This window comes from Phaethon aethereus, assembly GCF_964289735.1.
Source record: "Phaethon aethereus genome assembly, chromosome: Z".
Lineage (NCBI taxonomy): Eukaryota > Metazoa > Chordata > Aves > Phaethontiformes > Phaethontidae > Phaethon > Phaethon aethereus.
The window spans coordinates 4998634-5019110 of NC_138577.1; the positions used below are offsets into that span (position 1 = coordinate 4998634).

The following is a 20477-nucleotide window of genomic DNA, read 5'->3' on the forward strand; positions in this document are numbered from 1 at the left end:
TGCTCATACTGATGAGTGCAGGCACTGCTAATTGGACAGTTCTCTTAGTAAGTAAGTAGTAGAAGCCTGCAGGGCCTGGTTCATTTATTCTCATTTCTTAGTCACTGGATAATGTATATTTTTGGAAAGATCTTTGTTTTTCCTGCAGGGGAGGTGGAATCCTTCCTGCGATACTCTGCACTCTTGCAGAGTAATTGCTGTAGCCTGACTGCAAACAGTGCAGAACTGGCACGGCAGGAACGAGCAAAACGGGAAGGTGGCTTGTGCAGGAGAAAATGGTCTTGTTTAAAAGATGCCTGACAATTATCCTCAATTATATTTTAAAACCTTCGTTCAATATATCAGACAAATCACTGCCTCAGTCCAAGTGTCACTTGAAGGCAGGGTTGAAGCCTCAGGCTTTTTAATTCATGTAGCACAATCAAGAAAAGCTTACTTTTGATGAAAGCAGGAGCAGCCCAACTGCAGATGATCAAAGACCTGAGAGTTAACTGGTGTACTGGGAAACCTAATCTGTCTCTCACTAGTGAGCTCGGTAAGCTGCTCAGCTGGAAGAGAGGTTGCAATGGGAGACATGAAGGTTAGACAAGAAGAAAATCTCAGTGAAAAATGGAAAATTACAGAGTAAGTAGTATCTCACTTCTGGGCATTCAGTACTGAGGGCCATAAAAAAAGAGTCTCTCCGAGCACTTGCAGCTTGTGTGGTGTTAAGATATGGGATTTGATCCTGGAAAAATGTAGATTTGAAAGCTACAATTGACCTGAATGGACATAGGGCAGTGAGTTGTGTGTAGCGCCTGGTACCCTGGGAAAACACAATCCCACGCGCAGCTGTGTCGTTTGTTATAATTTGGTTGTAGTTGTGTTCCCTATTGTAAAGAATCATGAATTCTTGTGTTGGTTTTCCCATAGACTTGTGACCTTTGAGAGATAAAAGTTACTTAGATTTCAGCAGAGGAAGCCAAGGCAGTGCAGGGAAGGGACGTTCTGGAGGTGACATATCAACTCTGTTTTATGGATATAAAACATGACTGTCATTCTTTTACAACTGAAACACAGCCCTTTCCTACAGCAAAAGGAGTAGTGTAGTCAGGTGTGTCACTAATTGAGAGCATAATTCAAAATAAACTGCACTACACCCTTGCTTCTTAGCTGGATGTCAGACTGAGGAAGATGATGGGGAGGACAATTTCCATTTGTGCTAATTAAGCCTTCTGACAGGCAAATGTATCTTCGTTCACAGGGAACTACATGGTTTAGAGTGGGAGTTAATAGGCAGAAGCAGCACTCAGAGCCCAGGGAGTGGGTGAGACTGATGCTTCCTCTGAGAGAGCAGCGCGGGGCTGGTCTCCAAATCCTCCCAGCAGACCAGACCCTGCCAAGCAGAGGAGCTGGGTTTAAAGGACATCTGTGGGGGTTGAGGGAACCCATGTTCCTTGCACCTGAGCCCGGCGCTGTGCAGAAGCTGTGTTCTGGGAAAGTACAACGTGAAGCACTTCTGTGGGAAGAGGTTGGCCAGTGCTCCAGGGAGCTGCCTCTGCTAATTTGCCTCGGTGTCTGTAGCAGGAGGGGGATTGCTGTGAAGCAAATAAATAGCACGAACACTCCTGGGAGAAAGAGAGGAAACTTTTTTTTTTAGTCTCTTGACCAGATACTGCCATCAGTGTCCCCTGCCTTTGCTGCAGGAGGCACGTGTCCCATTGGCAGCGTGTCATCCAGCCTGTTTCATGGGTCCTCCCTCTGCGCTTCCACAAAGTGCCGAATGGTGAATTTGACACTCCCAGTGACTCTGCTGGAAAAACTGGAGCTATTGTGAGAGTTAGAGACTTGCAGGACACCCCTGTGCTTTTCGAAGCTGTAGGCTAATGGAGTAACTCTCCTACAAATGCAATGCTGCCTCATGGATTTCCTTTCAGATCCAGAATTGGCTGATTTTTACCTAATCCTTTCCTCTTTACCCTTCTGCCTCTTTGGTAACACATCCTTTTTAATTTCTGTTTTTGGTTTGTGGATAGGGTAAACGAGCGATGATCAAAGGGGGTCTCAGGAAATTTCATCTCTCTCATAAAATGTCATCTTTGTCTCCAGTGCCATGGGCTGAAGCCAGCTTTCCCCTTCTGCGGCGTTCCCACATGATAGCGTTTGCTGTTTGACATCTGAGTTGCAGTTCTCTAACTTAGCAACAGAGCAAGAAGCAGAAAAAATAAAAATGCATGTTAATCTAGATTTTTGCCATTCTTATCTGTCCTGAGGCACATATACAAGGTACTGAAATCCAGTGGTAGGTGAAAGGTGAGGATGAGGCCGTAGGAGTGGTGTGTAACGTGATGAGTGTTGCGTGGGGATGTATACCTGCCTCTAGCTATTGTGTAGAACATGCACATTCAAGGTCCCAGTCTTGTCTGACTCAAAGAACCAAAGTAAAGAATGGATACCCCAAAGGAAAATGAGTATTGCAGAATGATGAAAAAGTTGTCTGGACTGGTAGCCAGAGGGGACTCCTTCACCCCTGTAAAATTCTGTGACCAGTAACAAGTCCTGTGGCGTTGGCTCCACAGAGGGAGATATCAGTTTAGTTTGGGCAATTTATCTGGAGTACATCCACACAGGGCTTTGGCCTGGTGCAGTCAGGTGTGCTCTTAACCCACTCTCAGTTTGAGCAGCTTTCAAAATACACAAGTTGCTCAGTTCCATCTCAAAAAACCAAGCATGCAGGAGATGTGCCAGTGGATTTCAGCTACTCCTTAGTAAAGGCTGAATTTCCAGGTGAATGACTGAGTTGGAAGGAGAGACCAAGACTTTTGGTTGAGAGACCAGATGAAGGTTCATATTACATGAACTTTATCTACCTTCTGGAGTCTTTTCCCAGATTTGTCACTGATTATGGAGCTCTTTAAATACATCAATTCCTCTACAAAAGGTATAGAATCATAGAATCATTAAGGTTGGAAAAGACCTTTAAGATAAAGTCCAAACCGTCAACCCAACACCACCATGCCCACTAAACCATGTCCCGAAGTGCCACGTCTACACATCTTTTTAACGCCTCCAGTGATGGTAACTCCACCACTTCCCTGGGCAGCCTGTTCCAATGCTTGACCACGCTCTCCATAAAGAAATTTTTCCTAATATCCAGTCTAAACCTACCCTGACGCAACTTGAGGCCATTTCCTCTCGTTCTATCATTGGAGAAGAGACCAACACCCACCTCACCACAGCCCCCTTTCAGGTAGTTGTAGAGAGCGATGAGGTCTCCCCTCAGCCTCCTCTTCTCCAGACTGAACCACCCCAGTTCCTTCAGCTGCTCCTCATCAGACTTGTGCTCCAGACCCCTCACCAGCTTTGTTGCGCTTTTCTGGACACGCTCCAGCCCCTCAACGTCCTTCTTGTAGTGAGGGGCCCAACACTGAACACAGGATTTGAAGTGTGGCCTCACCAGTGCTGAGTACAGGTAGGGACAACAAATACATTTTTAACTCATAAAAATATATTTGTTGCCTTGAAGACTGCGCAAATACATTTCCAAATAGTCACATTTTTTGAAGATTGCTGAGCTATTTTTTCTTTTTCTGACAATAATCAGTTTACTTCTTTATTAGGAATTTATGATGTTCTCCTGCCACCTTCTAGGCATGGCCTTCTTCCTTTCAGTCTCAAGGTTTGTGCCTCTCACTGGATCACAGAAACGGTTGCTTTGGGATTTGGCAGAGCTGAGGTGGTGAAAACCTCAGGGAGAGGTGAAGGAGACACATCCTCAAGTAGCATTTGACAGGATAGAAGCGTTCCGAGTTGGTAGCAGATTGCTTTGGAAAGCTCTTGGGCTTTTTCCGGTCGCATATATAGTCCCTTTCTCCCTTCTATAGGTTTCTCTTTCCCCTACTTCATCAGATTGATTTCTGGATGTACTTACAAGGCAAAATTCAGAAGCTGTTTGTTTTTAGATGCTTTTGGCCTTTAGAGGCCCTGCTGGAGATACCTGGAGATGTTGTTTTCTGGACACTGTCCCTTCCTACAGTTCCCTTGGGAGGTGTGAATGCTTAGCACTTCTCCAGAACAGATCATTTTTGGATCCCCAAAAATTTTGGTATCAACTATAAACATGAACTACTAAGGAAACTAACAAGACTTTCCTACTTAAGGAATATACATCCAGACCTAAACAGACATTCATGTCAAACATGGATTTTGGTGTTATTTTAAAATGACACAAACCCAAAATATTACATTTCCAATCATGGTTTAAATAAAGCTCTTCCAGGAATTTTGTATTTTTCTTTCATATTGAAAATTCAACAGATAGTTTGGAGTTACAGACATGGATTCTGAGATTGTGAAGGACCCATCAAAATAACTTGCTCTAGCCTTGCTCATCATACCTATTCCTCTAGGTCATCTCCTCATATTTCTTCATTATGCTCATAACTGCTGTATGGGTATGTGCAGTTCTTAGGTATTACGTTTTAATACAGGCTTCTAATGATAAGTGGTGAAACTGATACAGAGCTTGATTTAAACCCTACATCTTTTTTGTTGTTTCAGTACAGTTTCATTGAATCAGCTGGACAGCCTGGGCTGTCTCTGGCCCCTAAACATGAGTAGCTACCATTTTGTTTTGTTTTCCTATCATTCCAGTCTGATAGCTAAGGTGGAGAAATTTAACCAAAAAAGTAAATATTCATGTCTATATTTTAATTAAGAGTAGCACTGTCATTTGTGCTGTGTCTGAGCATTCGAATCCTTTTGTTCTCAAAACCATCTCAATTTTTTTGAGAAGAAATCCTAACTTCTCTTCCCCTGCAAACATACCAAAAGAGTAAATCCCAGTGAAAAGCTCAATTGCATAGAGGTATACAACAGTCTCCACAGACAAGATGCAACCTCCAGCACTTTGCTTGCCACTTAAGAGCAAAATTTAAGGAAGTGATTTTTAAACTCTCAGCACATTCGGACACCCAAAGATGGGAACAGTGTTCCTTAAGTGATCAGTGCTTTTCTCCTGATTTTTAGTGGCAGCTGCCATGTGCTTTCTACTGGAAAAGGTAGCTGGTCCTTGCTGGTGCCTACAAGATAGATGAACTCTTCTGAGAACTGAGAGTTCTGATGAACTCTTTCTAGAGATGGGCAAACTGGACATGGATGACTGTTCTACAATCAGCAATGCCATCTGTGTTTTCCTGTGAAGTAATAACCTGCCTATGGGCCAGACAGTGTAGTCTCAAGTTAGGCAGAAATCATAAATGACAGCTTTAAGCAAATTTATGTTGATGTGTAAGACAAGTATTCCAGCCTAAGTCTTATTTATAATCTTTTTTCTTGTTCTTCTTCAGGTATTTTGAGTTTTATGAAGGGCCTTTGGAATACAACTCTACCAAATGCCTGGAATTACGGCAGGACATCATTGAGGTGAAGGTTTTGTCTATGTAAGTATGAATTAATGTTTGCTAAAAGGTTACTTTTCAGGCAGGATGAAAATGATAACTTACGATAAGATTGTCAAAGGTGCAAGGTTTAAGAGATTCCATCAATAGGAATTTCATCAGGGATTCCTGGGGTTCTCTTATATGTGCAAGTATTCACATTTGAATTTGATCTGAGGTCCATTTGAAAAAACTGGAGGCATTTCACATACACTGAGGCATTTTCATCAGGCCCAGTATTACTGTTTAGAATGAAATACAGTGTAATATTATCTATAATATTATATTCCATGTCCTCTTCTGAGGGTAATTGAAGAGTAAGAACAGCTATACTGACTCATAGCAAGTGTCCATCTAGCCTAAGGCTCTATCATTGACAGTGGCCAGCAATGAAGGCTAAGAAATGAAGCAAAATGGCTAGCCCTTCCTGATGACAAATACTGGCATGGGGACTTGCTGAGTGGGAGGTGATGACTAGACTACAGTAGTCAAAGTGGACAGTAGGCTTCTCTGTTAATTTTTTTAGATCTTTTCTGAGCCCGTTTGTACTTTTGGCCTCTACAATTTCCTACAGCAGTGAGTTTCACAAGTTAGTAACACTGACTAAAGAGTAGGAAAATGTAATTCTGAGAAATAATAAAAATACCTATATTTTGTCTTTTGTGGTCCTGTATGTACATCAGAAAACTAATGAGTTGAATGAGATGTATCCATTAAGCCACAGAGATGGAATCAGGCAGAAAAAGTGATGTTGCCAACGGAGCTCATTGGATGGAGCAAAGCAGGGTATTTTTGTGTTGCCCTTTTGCATTTTCAGCGTGGCACTGAATTTAGGTGCTTAAATTATGCCTAATCCCTTACCATATCTAAACCCATCGGTTTAGTAATCTCCACAAGGAGACAATCCACAAGGTTTATTAAGGTCTGTAAAGTGCACTGAGAATCTCAGTTGGAAGTGCAGCTATGCAAGTGCATGGCATTAAGCAATCAAGGCTACAGCAAATACAACTTGTTGCTCCAGGTCAGCATGAATATTTGGGTATGTCCTTTGCTGACTTTGTGCACAGAAAAATGTAGGTTATGTCCTTATCTTCTGTATTTGGTACTGGATGAAGGATACACAAGTAACAGCTTTGCACCGCTTGCTGACTTGCAGTGCTTAAAAATAAATAGAAGGGGTGAGAATGTGACACTTTTGCCAATGTTCTGCTGAAGATGGGGAGTTTTGAATTGCTTTTCTGCGTACTTATCAGATGGTACAGAGGATTACTCATTTCTCTTCATCTTATCCAATGGTACATAGAAGGTAGTGGACTCCTGCTCAGCTGGATAGAGTTAGCCTTACTTTTATGATAGATGCCATTTGACATTAAGCTCTTTTACTATGCTGGGTTCTTCTGATGTGCTTGCTTCTAACGTGCTCCATTTCCTAAGTCAGCCCTTACGGTAATGGAAGATTTCCAAGTTACTGTGCTCTGGTGGGCTGCAGAAAGTACAATATGACCTAATTCCTTCCTTTAACTTCCACAGCCTAGGAAATCCTAAGTTCTACTCGCTTTAAGTATCTAAGTGTCTTAAAAGTCTTTGCTTTATTGAAACATTCAAAGCCCTCAAGCCTGAATGGAACTCATTAAGATCTATCAGTCTTGAAGAAGTCTCAGACTTCAAAATTTCCCAGCCAGATTATGACATCGCTCCCTAGGTCTAGATATTTGCAAGGCCTTTGTTATCTCTGTTGTCCAAATACAGAAGAATATGTATGAACTCTAAGGTAGAAGTGGTTGGAATGAGATCACCAAAAATGTGTCATCGTGCATCAGCCCAGTGGAAGTAGGGGAGTCATTTTTTGATATAACTAAAAGTTTATTTATTAACAGAGAGGGAGGGAGAGATCATTACGTAAAGAGCTTTTCATGTCCTCTTACCGTCACAGATGCTTATCCCTACACATGTGCTCTTGCAGTTTATAAAATGAATTTACCAACAGTGCTGTTCTGTAGGATCTCACAGATGAAGATAACCTTACCCAAATTTAATGGTAGTTCACCAAATTATCTGAAGTGTCCTCTTTTCCAATACCCCCTCTGCTGGGACCTTCTGCTAGGTGTAACTTTTTTCCTCAAAGCTGCTGTAGTTCCCAGACACTCATTAGCTTCCCAGCAGACTGTGGACAGACTTTGGTACAGTAGATGCTTCTTGCTTGATATTGCATTTTTTATCCTGAAGAAATGGAGAATTCCTATCAGGGAATAGAAATTAGTCTCAAACATCCAAAGAGCTCCGTCAGTACCTGTGTATACATGGCTTAGAGTTGCTATGTCTGAGCAGAAAATGAAATTAAAATGGTAAATTTTGCACTGGATAAACTAACTGGTTTGCCCTATCAAAAGCCTACTGCATGGTACCTTGGCTGCAGCTGTTTTAGAAAATGATGCCCTTGTAATAAAATGAATTTTTACTTTCTTTCTTTTTATCTTTTAGGGTGAAACAAACAGAATTGTTTGACAGATGGAAGAGCCTACAGATGTGCAAATGGGAGATGAATGTCACAGAAGCTAATTTATTCAAGTAAGAACGGTCCACATTAATGAGACTGAGTAAGATTTACTTTAGTTTGAGTTTAGCTTCCTGTAGAGCCACCAAACCTTTGTATGGATAGCAAGAGTAAAGATTATAACTCTGTTACTGTTGGAGTATCATTCTTTTGAATCAATATGGACTTTTTTCTGTTTTAAAAAAGTCAACAGCAACAGTGAAAGAGAGTTCTTCTGGCATGTGGGACAGTCTTCCCAGAAAAGGCAGGGAATTTGGTATGGGAAAGACTTTTTCAGGTCTGATTCAGGCAGACGTGAGGATGGAGCCAAGACTTAATGGCTGCACCTAACACATCTACCTAACTCTCTGGTGGTATAAAATGGTCATTGGTGACACAGCAAATTTGGCCTGCAAAATACTCAAACTGGACTTTTTCTGTGGTGTATTGGGTAATGTCAGACCTTGTTTATAATTTTCTTTTTTTTAATGGCTTGTCAGCTATTAATCCCTGACTATCTAGATATTTTTTCTGGTCTTCGGAGACCTCTGCGATTTGTTTCTGTTGTACTCTGTCTTCATGTGACTTCCTCTTTGCTGAAGGTCCTCCATGGACCTCCATGTATCCTTTCAAGATACAACTTTTGAAATTGGTCTTGTGAAGGCAATAGTAGAATGAAGCCAAAACAATATTTGAATGTTGTCTATTGGTGTATTCAAGGGCCATATTTGAGTAGGTCTAGAGAAACCACGTTATTTCAGAGTAAGCGGAATAGAGACTGGTTAAGTCTGTAAGTCACTGGCATGATTCAGAGCTGTTGCTTAGAATAAGGCCCCACAACTTTCTCCCAAATTCTTTTGCATGATTCCAGGAAATAGCTGTCACGAGTTAATGAGAGAATGTGAGAATGCATGTGCTGAGTTAGTCATTAACATCTTTAAAAATAACTAATTGTTAGTCCCAGGCTCATAACAATTTTTCCAACATGAGCTCCACACATAAGTTTTTTTTAGGTTTTTTTAGTACAGTTTTTTCTGGAAGTTACTTGATGGGGAATTATCAGAGCCCATTTTGAAGACAAGAGGCATTCAGGATTAGAGCCTACCGTCTTGAAGACTGCTTGGAGTAAGAGAACTAATGATTGTGCCCAGAGTACATGGAGCACGTTGGAGGCCAGCCTAGGTGAGGGCAATGAGAAAGGACTACATAAAGACCATCAGAAGCACCATCACTCTCTCTCAGGCCACCAACACCAGCACATTAAGCAAAGAACCCATCTCCATCCTAGACACTGCATTGAGAGACAGAAGAGGTGAAAGGCTCCTGTCGCTGACTATACCTGCCTGATTGATATATCACCGCTTAAGAAACTCCTACTGACACCTAGATGTACCCTAACCTTTGTTAGCTGGTTCTAGGAACAAGAATCATGTTAGTCATGAAAAAAAAAAGAACTTCAAAGTCTGTTTCATTTTTGTCTTATGGGACAGAGACTTCAGTGTGTGAATGTGTGGGGAAACTGTAGTCCTTTAAAAGCAAACCAAAGTCTCCGAATTTAGAGGTAGTCTAGCAGGAGGCTAAAAGGTGGTGGTCTAACCACACTGAGTTGTGGGCTTTTGAACTTGGACAGTTCTCAACCCTCAGGTGATATGGGGAGAATCCAACAAAAGTTAAATGGCAGATACTTAAGCAGTAGGGAGGGAGGAAGCACAAAAATCACACTAGCTTTTGCATCTGGAGACTAAGGAAAAAAAATTTCCTTGACAGTCTTCCTCTGCCAGATATCAGACATTTACATTAAGGAATATGCCTCTGGAAAACCAGCTGGACATTAGGTTAAGGAACAACATCTCTTTCATTTCCTTAATGCAGAACTAATGAAGGGTTTTTTCATATTCCAAATTTCACAATTCAATCCCACTACCTACTTGTAATTATTTAATGATTTCATTATTAGAAATTCATTGACTTATTCAGTCTCAATTGCTACCTTGATCTGATCATCCTATTGTGTCATTCTGCGCGAGTCAAGTATGTAATAGTAACTGGACATCACTGAAATGTTTGCATAATTCTGTATTTGCTTTCTGGTGCTTATAATAAAACCCATAAAGAAGACTGCCTTATTCTTCCAACTCATATAATGAGGCCATATACCCGAGAGCCAAAGTATTTAATCTAGGTTATTTGAGAGCCATTTGGCTTTGTCTTCATGTTTGTGCATTTGCCATGACATGTATTTTTCATTAAAGGTATAAGATGCATTGACTGAGAAACAAACTGGCTCTGGAGTAAGAGTAAGCTGAAGTCAGGGCTTTCAGTTCCATCAGTAAAAGGACAAAAGCATTCAGTGGAAGATGGGAGCTAAGACATGGACCCCTATTTGGAAATCTACTTTTCCTATTTAAATTTCATATGAAACTTATGGTAAGGGGGTCAGAGCTGAATGTGTTTTCTCTCATGCCATGAATCCCATTTTTGGGATTTCAAAACTGTTCTTTTTTGCGTTGGAATACCTGCCATTTTGTCCCAGTGACAAAGAAAATTTTAGCCATTTGTCTGAGATTTTGGAGTTGTAGCCATGACCAGTTATCCTGGCACCCATCTGTTGGGGTCACATCATCTTCCTGATGCACATATGCAAGGTCAAAGGCAAAACTAAGACCTTTACTTTTTTTTTTGTAATCAAAGTTTGCCATGCACCACAGTAACGTGGTAAGTGGGGTAGTGTCGTTAGGTATTGCTGTGTTTAAATCCCTGCCCTTCCAAGCTTCCACATCCCCAGAGGAATACTTTAACCCCTGCGTTTCCTGCCCAGTGATGAGTAAATAATTTACAAGAAGTGGAAGACCTCTAAAGCAGAGAGGGACTAATTCATTAGGATGGTTTCTCCAGGATATTGGGGGCAGAAGCTCAGCTTTGGGGCCTGGAGCAGGGGAGAATTTGCACATGTATTTCCTGCAGCCTAGAAGAGACAGCTACAGGGATCTCATTTCTTTGGTTTTTTGTTTTGTTTTGTTTTGTTTTTTTACCGTTAAGTTCCTCAATCAAGGAAAATTTCACCGATTCTGAAATTTTCTAAAGGAATACCCAGCAAACCACCATTGTACCCTGAAAACTGCCTTGTTAGGAGTGATAGTAATTGCAAATCCTAAAGCATGCTATCAGCTCCTTGATCTTATTTCTCTCTTTTTCATTCTACAGGTCTACTTTGTCGAGGTGTTGCAATGCCCCTGCCTTTCTGTTCACCACCCAGAAAAACACTCCCTTGGGAACTAAACTGAAATATGAAGTGGATACTAGTGGAATCTTCCATATCAACCAAGAAATCTTCAAAATGTTTCCAAAGGTGCCTCATGCCTCTCTCTGTTTACAGAATTGACTTCACTCTATTTGCTGCATGAGATGCTATCCTATAGCCAAGTGTTTAGCAGTTGGCTGTTTGACATATCTACAAACTTCATTGCTTATACTTTGAAAATGTTTATTTTTGATATGATATTTTAGATGATTATCCTATTTTCTAGTCATCATCTGCTCTAGTATGCAATACATATATATCTTTTTCCCTGCCGAATATTACTGACCTAGCAGCAAAGTGGCTAATGAAATAACTTAAGAAAGCTGAACAAAAGACACACTTACTGGTCAGAACTTTAAAAAAGTACAATACTCACATATAATCAATCCAACATTTGGGATAAGTCTGCTTTTTTTAAGGGCATGATTATTTTATAATTCATATTCATAATGACTATTTTTATGCTTATTTCTGTTTGCTCCTTATCTGTGAACAGGCTGCATGATTTTTAAATATATTCATCATAATGATTATTCAAAACCTTTTCAGCAAATAATCCTTGACTTGGGGGTCATTCAAAGTTATAACCAGTGGGCAATGCCCATTGCACATAGTGACGTGCAGAAATGGCTTATGTGACTACTGATTTATCATGGGGCACACCTCATGAATTTAAAATTACATATTTGAAGGGAATAACTGAAATTTATCCCTTTCAGAAAGTCAGAAAAATATTCAAGTTAAGTACTTAAATTTGTGTCATTAACATTGTCCTTCAGGGTCTAACCATTTTTAATCCGTTTGCTTTCGGAGCACTTCTAAGAGTTAGGATAGTGCTGTTACCTAAATGTGCACATGGGGAACTGGTGCAGAGCAGGGGAAAGGCTCAGACCCAGGAAAGCACTTTGGTGTTTGTAGACGTGCAAAGATCGGGTACATCTAAGTCCAGCAGTATAATCCTCAAAACCCTACCTGATTGCACGATGAATGCATGAAAGACGAGATGCCTGTGCTTTTGCTAGGAGTGTCCTACAGCAGCTGTTATATTTCACAGAATCACAGAATCATTAAGGTTGGAAAAGACCTTTAAGATCATCAAGTCCAGCCATCAACCCAACACCACCATGCCCATTAAACCATGTCCAGAAACACCGTGTCCACACATTTTTTGAACACTTCTAGTGATGGTGACTTTACCACCTCCCTGGGCAGCCTGTGCCAATGCTTGACCACTCTCTCCATAAAGAAAATTTTCCTAATATCCAGTCTAAACCTCCCCTGGTGCAACTTGAGGCCATTTCCTCTCATCCTATCACCAGTTACTTGGGAGAAGAGCCCAACACCCCCCTCACCACAACCCCCTTTCAGGTAGTTGTAGAGAGCGATGAAGTCTCCCCTCAGCCTCCTCTTCTCCAGACTGAACATCCCCAGTTCCCTCAGCCACTCCTCATCAGACTTGTGCTCCAGACCCCTCACCAGCTTCGTTGCCCTTTGCTGGACACGCTCCAGCACCTCAACATCCTTCTTGGTGTGAGGGGCCCAACACTGAACACAGGATTCGAGGTGCAGCCTCACCAGTGCCGAGTACAGAGGCACAATCCCTGCCCTGCTCCTGCTGGCCACACTATTGCTGATACAGACCAGGACGCTGTTGGCCTTCTTGGCCACCTGGGCACACTGCTGGCTCATGTTCAGCCGGCTGTCAACCAGCACCCCCAGGTCCCTTTCCGCCGGGCACCTCTCCAGCCACTCCTCCCCAAGCCTGTAGCGTTGCATGGGGTTGTTGTGGCCGAAGTGCAGGACCCGGCACTTGGCCTTATTATACCTCACACAGTTGACCTCAGCCCATTGATCCAGCCTGTCCAGATCCTTGAGGATGCTTTCCAGGCTTTACCCCATTCTAAAGTGCCTTTGAGATTCACCGGGCAGCAGCTCTGTGGCCAGAGCCACTCTCTGCCTAGGAGCAAGGCTGCAGCAAGGCAAACGTAGGAGACGAAGGGCTGAAAGCATGGGAGCAAGACTGTAAGGGCAAGAGCTTTGTGCTGAGTGTGGAGACCTGGATTCTGATCTCCATGAAAGGGACTACGAAGGCTTTTTGTGTTAAGAAATCACTGGATAAAGCACAGACAACTCTAGAATGCCTCTCTGTTAGCTGCTGCTTTTGTCAGACCGGTGTACGTGCATGCCGTTTTGCCTCACGGCTTATGAATGCTATGGGAAGATCCTGGGAATAATCACCTAGAAACATTGTGCCACTATCTCATCCCTCTGTAGGTTGCAGTATGAAATTATTGATAAAATATGTATGTACCAAAACGAGCGCTCTCATGCTTATATAAGCACATCTCTACATATTCATAAGGTGTAGTGCGGCTCAGTTGTGCGTCACAGCCCTCTCACCCTAACGGCCCAGTTCTGTTCTCAGAGATGTGATTTTCACTCTCTCTGGCTTCTACAGCAGCTGCATGTCTGCATATGAAGACAGAATTTTGCCCAAAGATTGCAGAAAGATGTGTCCTACACGAGTCCAGAAAGGTGCTTGACCAAAGGCTCTAGGCACTCCTGGTAGTACAAGTGCTAATTAATAATTATTAACACTATGAGTAGAATTAGTGGTAGCATGCAGTAAAATTTGGGCTAGGTTCTGCTGAACAGCTGTAATGTGCTGTCTGATTTAGAGAGTCTTCCTGGGCTTTACTAGCTGCTCCAGGACTATTCATGCAGACTTCTCAAAAGCAGGAGATCAGAGACTGAGGAACAAGGAGTTTGCAGGCGGCTCAGAAGGCAACGCCTGGGATTCACTAATTTTGTGGTTCATGCCCTCATGTGGAAATCAGAAGGGACAGCAAGTTTCTAAAATGACTTCTTCCATTATTAAGTCTGGAAAAAACTTGGCTATTGCTTTTTTTCTCTCTGAGTTAGTTGTCTGTAGCATCTCTAATTGCACAGAAAACAATCCCACCCATTTATATACACCACGGGAATATTGTGGGCCAGAAGCAGTGTCAACTTCCTATGATTAGTGGATCTGCAGCAAGATGAAGCTGCACAAAAAAAAGGAAAAAGGAAGGAAATGAGACTTGTTGCCTCCATGTTTCAGGAGAATAACTGTTTCCTTGCTGTGACGTTGTAGGATATGCCATACCACCGCTCCCAGTTTAAGAAATGTGCGGTGGTTGGGAACGGAGGAATCCTGAAGAACAGCAGATGTGGCCGGGAGATTGACAGTGCAGACTTCGTGTTTCGGTAATCACCACAGCACCACTTTTCTTTTTGCCTGTTTTAATGAGAAACAAAGGATTGCAAAGCTATTCTCTCTCACATGGAAACATAGGGTTTGCCAAGCTGGCCATATCAAGCCTGCTGCTTGCACAAAATGTGATGTTTAAAAAAATACACTGCTCACTGTATAATGTTTATTTAAAAATTATGTTTTGAGGAATTATTTCTCCCTAACTCCGTGTGGTTGATCACTGACTTACTGACAAGGTTTGATGTCCTTATTCAGGACATCCCCTGTTACTCAGGTTGTGGACTTATCCTTCTGTGGACATTAGCCCAGGAGCATGAAGTGGATGTCCCATGAATGTGGCCATAATATTCCGGGGCATCCCAGCCTGTCAGCGATGGCGGCAGCACCTCTGGCATGACATAGTTAAGAAGGGGGAAGAAACCTGAGCAATTGCAGCTGGAGAGAGGAGTGAGACCGTGTGAGGGGAGCAGCCCCGCAGCCCCCAGCCCAGAGCAGGAGGGGCAGGAGGGCTCCAGGCGCCCGAGCAGAGGGTCCCCGGCAGCCCCTGGGGAAGCCCCCGGGGAGGCCGGCTGTGCCCCTGCGGCCATGGAGCTCCACGGGGGAGCAGATCTGCACCCGCACCCGAGGAGGGCCCCACGCCGGAGCAGGGGGATGCCCGAAGGAGGCCGTGACCCCGTGGGCAGCCCGCGCTGGGGCCGGCTCCTGGCAGGGCCTGTGGCCCCGTGGGGAGAGAGAGGAGCCCCGGCTGGAGCAGGTTTGCTGGCAGGACCTGGGACCCCGCGGGGGCCAGGCTGGAGCAGCCTGTTCCTGAAGGACGGCACCCGTGGGGGACCCAGGCTGGAGCAGCTGGTGAAGAACTGCAGCCCGTGGGAAGGACTCACGCTGGAGAAGTCCGTGGAGGACGGTCTCCCGTGGGAGGGACCCCAGGCTGGAGCAGGGCAGAGGGTGAGGAGTCCTCCCCCTGAGGAGGAAGGAGCGGCAGAGACCAGGTGTGATGAACTGACCACAACCCCCATTCCCTGTCCCCCTGCGCTGCTCGGGGGGAGAGAAAGTAGAGAAAATTGGGACTGACATTAAGCCCAGGAAGAAGGGAGGAGTGGGGGGGAAGGTGTTTTAAGATTTGATTTTTCTCATCATTCTACTCTGATTTGATTGGTAAGAAATTAAATTTATTTCCCCAAGGCGAGTCTGTTTTGCCCGTGACGGTAACTGCTGAGTGATCTCTCCCTGTCCTTATCTTGACCCAGGAGCCTTTCGATATATTTTCTCTCCCCTGCCCAGCTGAGGAGGGGAGCGATAGAGCAGCTTTGGTGAGCGCCTGGCATCCAGCCAGGGTCAACCCACCACGATTATTCATATGCATGACTAATCCCTCTCTAAATCCTGTTAAGCTCTTTTCCCAGGTCATGGCATATGACAGCTAGCTCAGAGATTCATGACCTGTTCCGAAGAAAAGAAAAATTTTTTTTAGTTCTGTTGGCCTATTTTCTGATTTTAGGTATGTTCCTGTCAGTTTAGAATAACTGTATATAAATAAATTAATTTCTCCAATTGCATACCAGCAAAAATTAAGTCAGATTATGACTCATTGCATTCTTAATTTAATTTGTCATCAAATGAGAAATAACATTTTACAGGTCCTACCTTTACTATTCATTATTTTCAGACCCCTTGTGTCTGCCTCTTGTGCCATTTTGTAGAAAACTATTGGCTTATTTTAATCTGTGAAACAGTCCAGGCTTCACATAATTTTCTTCTTAAAAGCCTAGTGTTCCCTATATATATATTAAATAGTTATTGTAGATTCCCTTCTATTGTACTGGATCACAGCTATCAGCATGGTTGAAATGAGAGGTACGTGTTACACATGGAGGTGACAAACTGTTGACTGGAAGCAGAAATACGGGCAGCAAATGTCATCATTTATGCATAAGAACTTTCAGTGGAGGCCCCTCTTTACCACTGTTGCTCTTTCATGAACTGTACCACAACTGCATAAAAAGGGCAGAGCAGATCAGTACAGAACTTAGAAATTGCTTTTGGTAAGTAACTAGTTAAGTAGAGGCTTAAGTAGAACTGGAATATGAAAAGGTACATCAGTATTTGTGCAAAAAACGCTCTGGTTCACCACCTCCAAAACATGTGGGACCAGCATTAGGTACAAAGACATGCTAGTGTTTAAAAGCTTAAGTTCTGCTGACATCAATTTTAAAGTAAAACTTGTGTTCAAGGTCAGGTCTCAACACATCCACTTTCCAGTCTGACACCAGTTCACCAAACTGTCAGGAATCGCCGTCTTGGTCACCAACAAAACAATTCTTTAAAATATTTCAAAAACTGCCTGTGGACACTGCTAACTTTCAGTGATACCTTCAAGACACCTGGGAAAATCTTGTATTGTTGGGAAGCTTGTGGCCAGCAGGATGCAACCAAGATTTTTCTATGAAACAAATTCTGATAGCAGTTCATTATATTCCAATAGAATATATAAAACACACACACGAATTGCATTTACTAGATGTTATTTTCTATCTCCATCTACTGGCCAGAGTGGAGATCTGTGATGAAACATTGGGTGCATTTGTAGATGGGACTACTCTCTTTGCAGGGATGGGATTTTTGGAGTCCTATGACAAAACTACAGTTTATGCAGATTGTATCATTTTTATAAGGAACTATCACTTTCAACAAATTCAGTTAATCCTGGTGGGAGTTTACTGTTCAAAACTATTGAAGCTGAATATTTGAAAACCTTTTTCAATTATAATCTAATGAGCACAGTGCCCAGTGCTAGGTGGAACCGAGGATACTAGAGGACTTCAGAAGGACGTTGCATGACCTAGTAAGAGAAAAGTGCTGGAAATAACACTGCCTATGAGAAGGATGAGATGGCTAAAAAAATTCTCTGGCCTGATAATTGAAACTCTCTGGAAGGTAGATGTGAACCTGCTGAGCCTGAGAAGGACTTTGAAGGATTTTTGTGCGTTCCTCTGCTCCCCCAATAGCCCTCTCTCTGTGACTGAGAAATTATGATGGCAGCTGAACTGTAGTATTGCGAAAACACTGAGCATCGCTTACCCTGAATACCTTCACTCTTTTGTCATATTCAGCCCTGGTCTTCAAAAATATAGAGATGTTGGGAATTAGGCACAGCAGTATTTTTGAGATGTGGGGATCTTAACAGCGATGGCTTTTATTGTGGCTTGTTTTCAAAATGTCAGCAGATATCTAATGCTAGCTTAAACTGAGTGTAAGACTAATTGCAAGGCCACTTAGGTTACCTCTGAAAACACATGCTGAAGCTTTTTTATTAGCTGGGTTTCCTATGGAATCGAAGCTTGTGTGATAGCTTGTGTGTATGTGTGTGTATTTCAGTAACTTCAGCATCTCTTGAGGGATGCTCTAAATTTTTTGAGATGATGAATCTAGGTCAAGGCCAAGGTGAGTGGAGGCTGGGCGAAGTCAAGGTTTGCAAATCTTCACAAGTTTGCTCCTAATAGGTTTGACATCCTCTGGTGAATCCACAGAGTCAGAATTGCTGCTCTTACGCTGCGGCCGGGAGATATGTATAAGGGGAAACAGATAGTTTTGGATTAATTAGGACTGGCCTGATTTCTCTCTTGGGGAGCATTTCCCCTAAATTCTCTTGGGTATAAAACAAAGCATGATAAAGGCAATGTTATAGATCTGGTTTATCTATTAATTATTGAATACAGCTCAGCTGTTGCTGAGGAAGTCTTTGATTTTATGGGCTGATTGTCCTTGGGGCTCATCCCATTTCTTGTCCTAAACTGCCAAAATAGCTAGCTGAACTGCTATTAAAGAAGCAAAATGAGTGAATGTTGGCTACATCTGCAAAAAAGGATCAGCTCTGGCAGACTCGGGGAGGAATGGTCTCCATACAGCCCCTAAGAACTTGTTACTTTAATGCATGGTTTGGGCATCAATAATTGGTACAATTTTAAATTCTCAATCTGTTTCTAGATTTGTTGCTTGGAAGACATGCTTAAATCAATTCTACTTTCTAGTCCTGAAAAGGTTCAAGGAATTGTTTAACTTTCTTACTGCTTTCTTTCCTTTATAGATGCAATTTGCCTCCTATATCTGAGAAATACTTCCCCGACGTTGGGGTAAAGACTGATGTCGTGACTGTCAATCCCAGTATAATTACAGAGAGGTCGTTTCTGTTTTTTCTATTTTCATCTCCTATTGCTTTTCCAAATCCACCTTTCACTTAATTCTAACTGTTACAGAGAATATTTCCCCAATATTACTTTAAACTGACGCTATGAATCATAGATTTCATTCTGAATTGAAGCTATTCCGTACATGGAATCTGTAACAACTTACAGAAATGTGTTAAACACTTAGACCTGCACATTGGTGATAGAAGGTGGGAAGCCGATGAGCTGGGATTATAACGACAGAGCCATCCTCCCTCTGGAAGTCTTGTGCCGTGTTGCAAGCCCCAGGAAAACATCTCAGAAACATTTAGGGTGGAAGCAACTGGATCCGACCCTAAACGCTTAAATAAAGTAACACATATTGTCATATGTTTTTAAAGAAGTGTCAGTTAAACTTTGTAGCTAGGACTGACTGAGTTATTTTAATTCTAAATTTATTAATAACTTAATGCCACCTTGCTGACAGGTTTGGGACCATGGGGCTAATTATTGCTTTCCGTTCTTGCTGTGGGAATGTGTTTCTTTTCTCAAGCAATATAAAATAATTTGTTTGCATAGTGAATTTCTTTTAAATGTTACATTTAGACATTTTAGAAATGTTTTTGCTCTGCTTTGGTATTTGCCACTTTTTTATACAGTATTGCACTATACAGCTGATCAAACCTTGGAAAAATTACGTATTTCTTATAATAAAATGTGAAGACATGATCAGAAATGCCTACAAAGTTTGTCCACTGTTTAATGAGTGTACTGCCAAAAGAGGGGAAAATATATATCTTTTTATTCCCTGCATTTTTGCTGTACATTTCATACTGGTGCTTTGGCTACAAATCTAAATATGTTCCCCCTGTTAACCAAAACGTCATTTCAATTATCTCCTGTCAGAAATGTTTCAGTAAAAGCCCACTGGAGGTTGCTTGTCTGCTGGGTCCAGACCGAATCCGCGCTGGTCTGACCATCACTCGCATCCTTTTCTCTTTAGATTTCATAAGCTGGAGAAATGGAGGAAACCCTTCTACGATGTGCTCCAGGTCTACGAGAACGCGTCCGTGCTGCTGCCAGCTTTCTACAACACTCGCAACACAGACGTTTCAATCCGTGTCAAATATGTCTTGGATGATTTTGAATCTCAGCAAGCTGTTTATTACTTTCATCCCCAGTATCTCATCAACGTCTCACGCTACTGGCTCGGCCAAGGGGTGCGGGCCAAGCGGATTAGCACTGGACTGATCCTGGTGACTGCTGCCCTGGAGCTCTGTGAAGAGGTCCACCTTTTTGGCTTTTGGGCCTTCCCCATGAACCCCTCAGGGATTTTTATAACTCATCACTACTATGACAATGTGAAACCTCGCCCTGGTTTTCATGCTATGCCCTCAGAAATCTTCAACTTCCTCCACATGCACAGCAAGGGGATCCTGCGGGTTCATACAGGAACCTGTAGCTGCTGTTGACAGGGACACTTCTTCCTCTGATGCAAAAGCGTAACAGGAGCTTGCTGCCTGTGTATGGTGTAGGGGGTTTTATTACACCCTGAGATTATGCAATAATTGTTTGATATAAATTTCCTCAAGGCATTGCATCCCATAGGATCTAGGATACCAGCATCTTTCCTGCTAGCAGAATTGTGTCCCTAACAGTGTTGGAGAAGCAAAACTCTTCTGTCCCAGGGTATACGCTGCCCTGGAAAGCAAGTCAGATAAGAAGCACATTTCCAATAAGTTTAGGGATAAACAGAGCACATTAATATAGTTATCATTTCACTATGAAGAAAAGCACCAAACTTTTGAAG

At 42.5% G+C, this 20477-nt stretch overlaps 1 protein-coding gene across 3 annotated transcripts in view; it reads left to right on the plus strand.

Annotated features, from left to right (window-relative positions):
* The window catches only part of LOC309415644 (alpha-2,8-sialyltransferase 8E), a gene marked incomplete at both ends in the record, with an annotated part of 42165 nt that extends 22026 nt beyond the window's left edge, over nt 1–20139 (plus strand). For 2 of the 3 annotated variants that reach the window (XM_082013237.1, XM_082013238.1), the window contains 6 exons: nt 5328–5420; nt 7899–7985; nt 11155–11299; nt 14385–14497; nt 18589–18681; nt 19671–20139. In XM_082013237.1, coding sequence (XP_081869363.1) covers nt 5328–5420; nt 7899–7985; nt 11155–11299; nt 14385–14497; nt 18589–18681; nt 19671–20139 — 1000 coding nt within the window. The remainder of the gene's footprint in view (nt 1–5327; nt 5421–7898; nt 7986–11154; nt 11300–14384; nt 14498–18588; nt 18682–19670) is intronic. The other variant, XM_082013239.1, reaches the window with a different exon arrangement.
* Nucleotides 20140–20477: the final 338 nt, after the last annotated feature.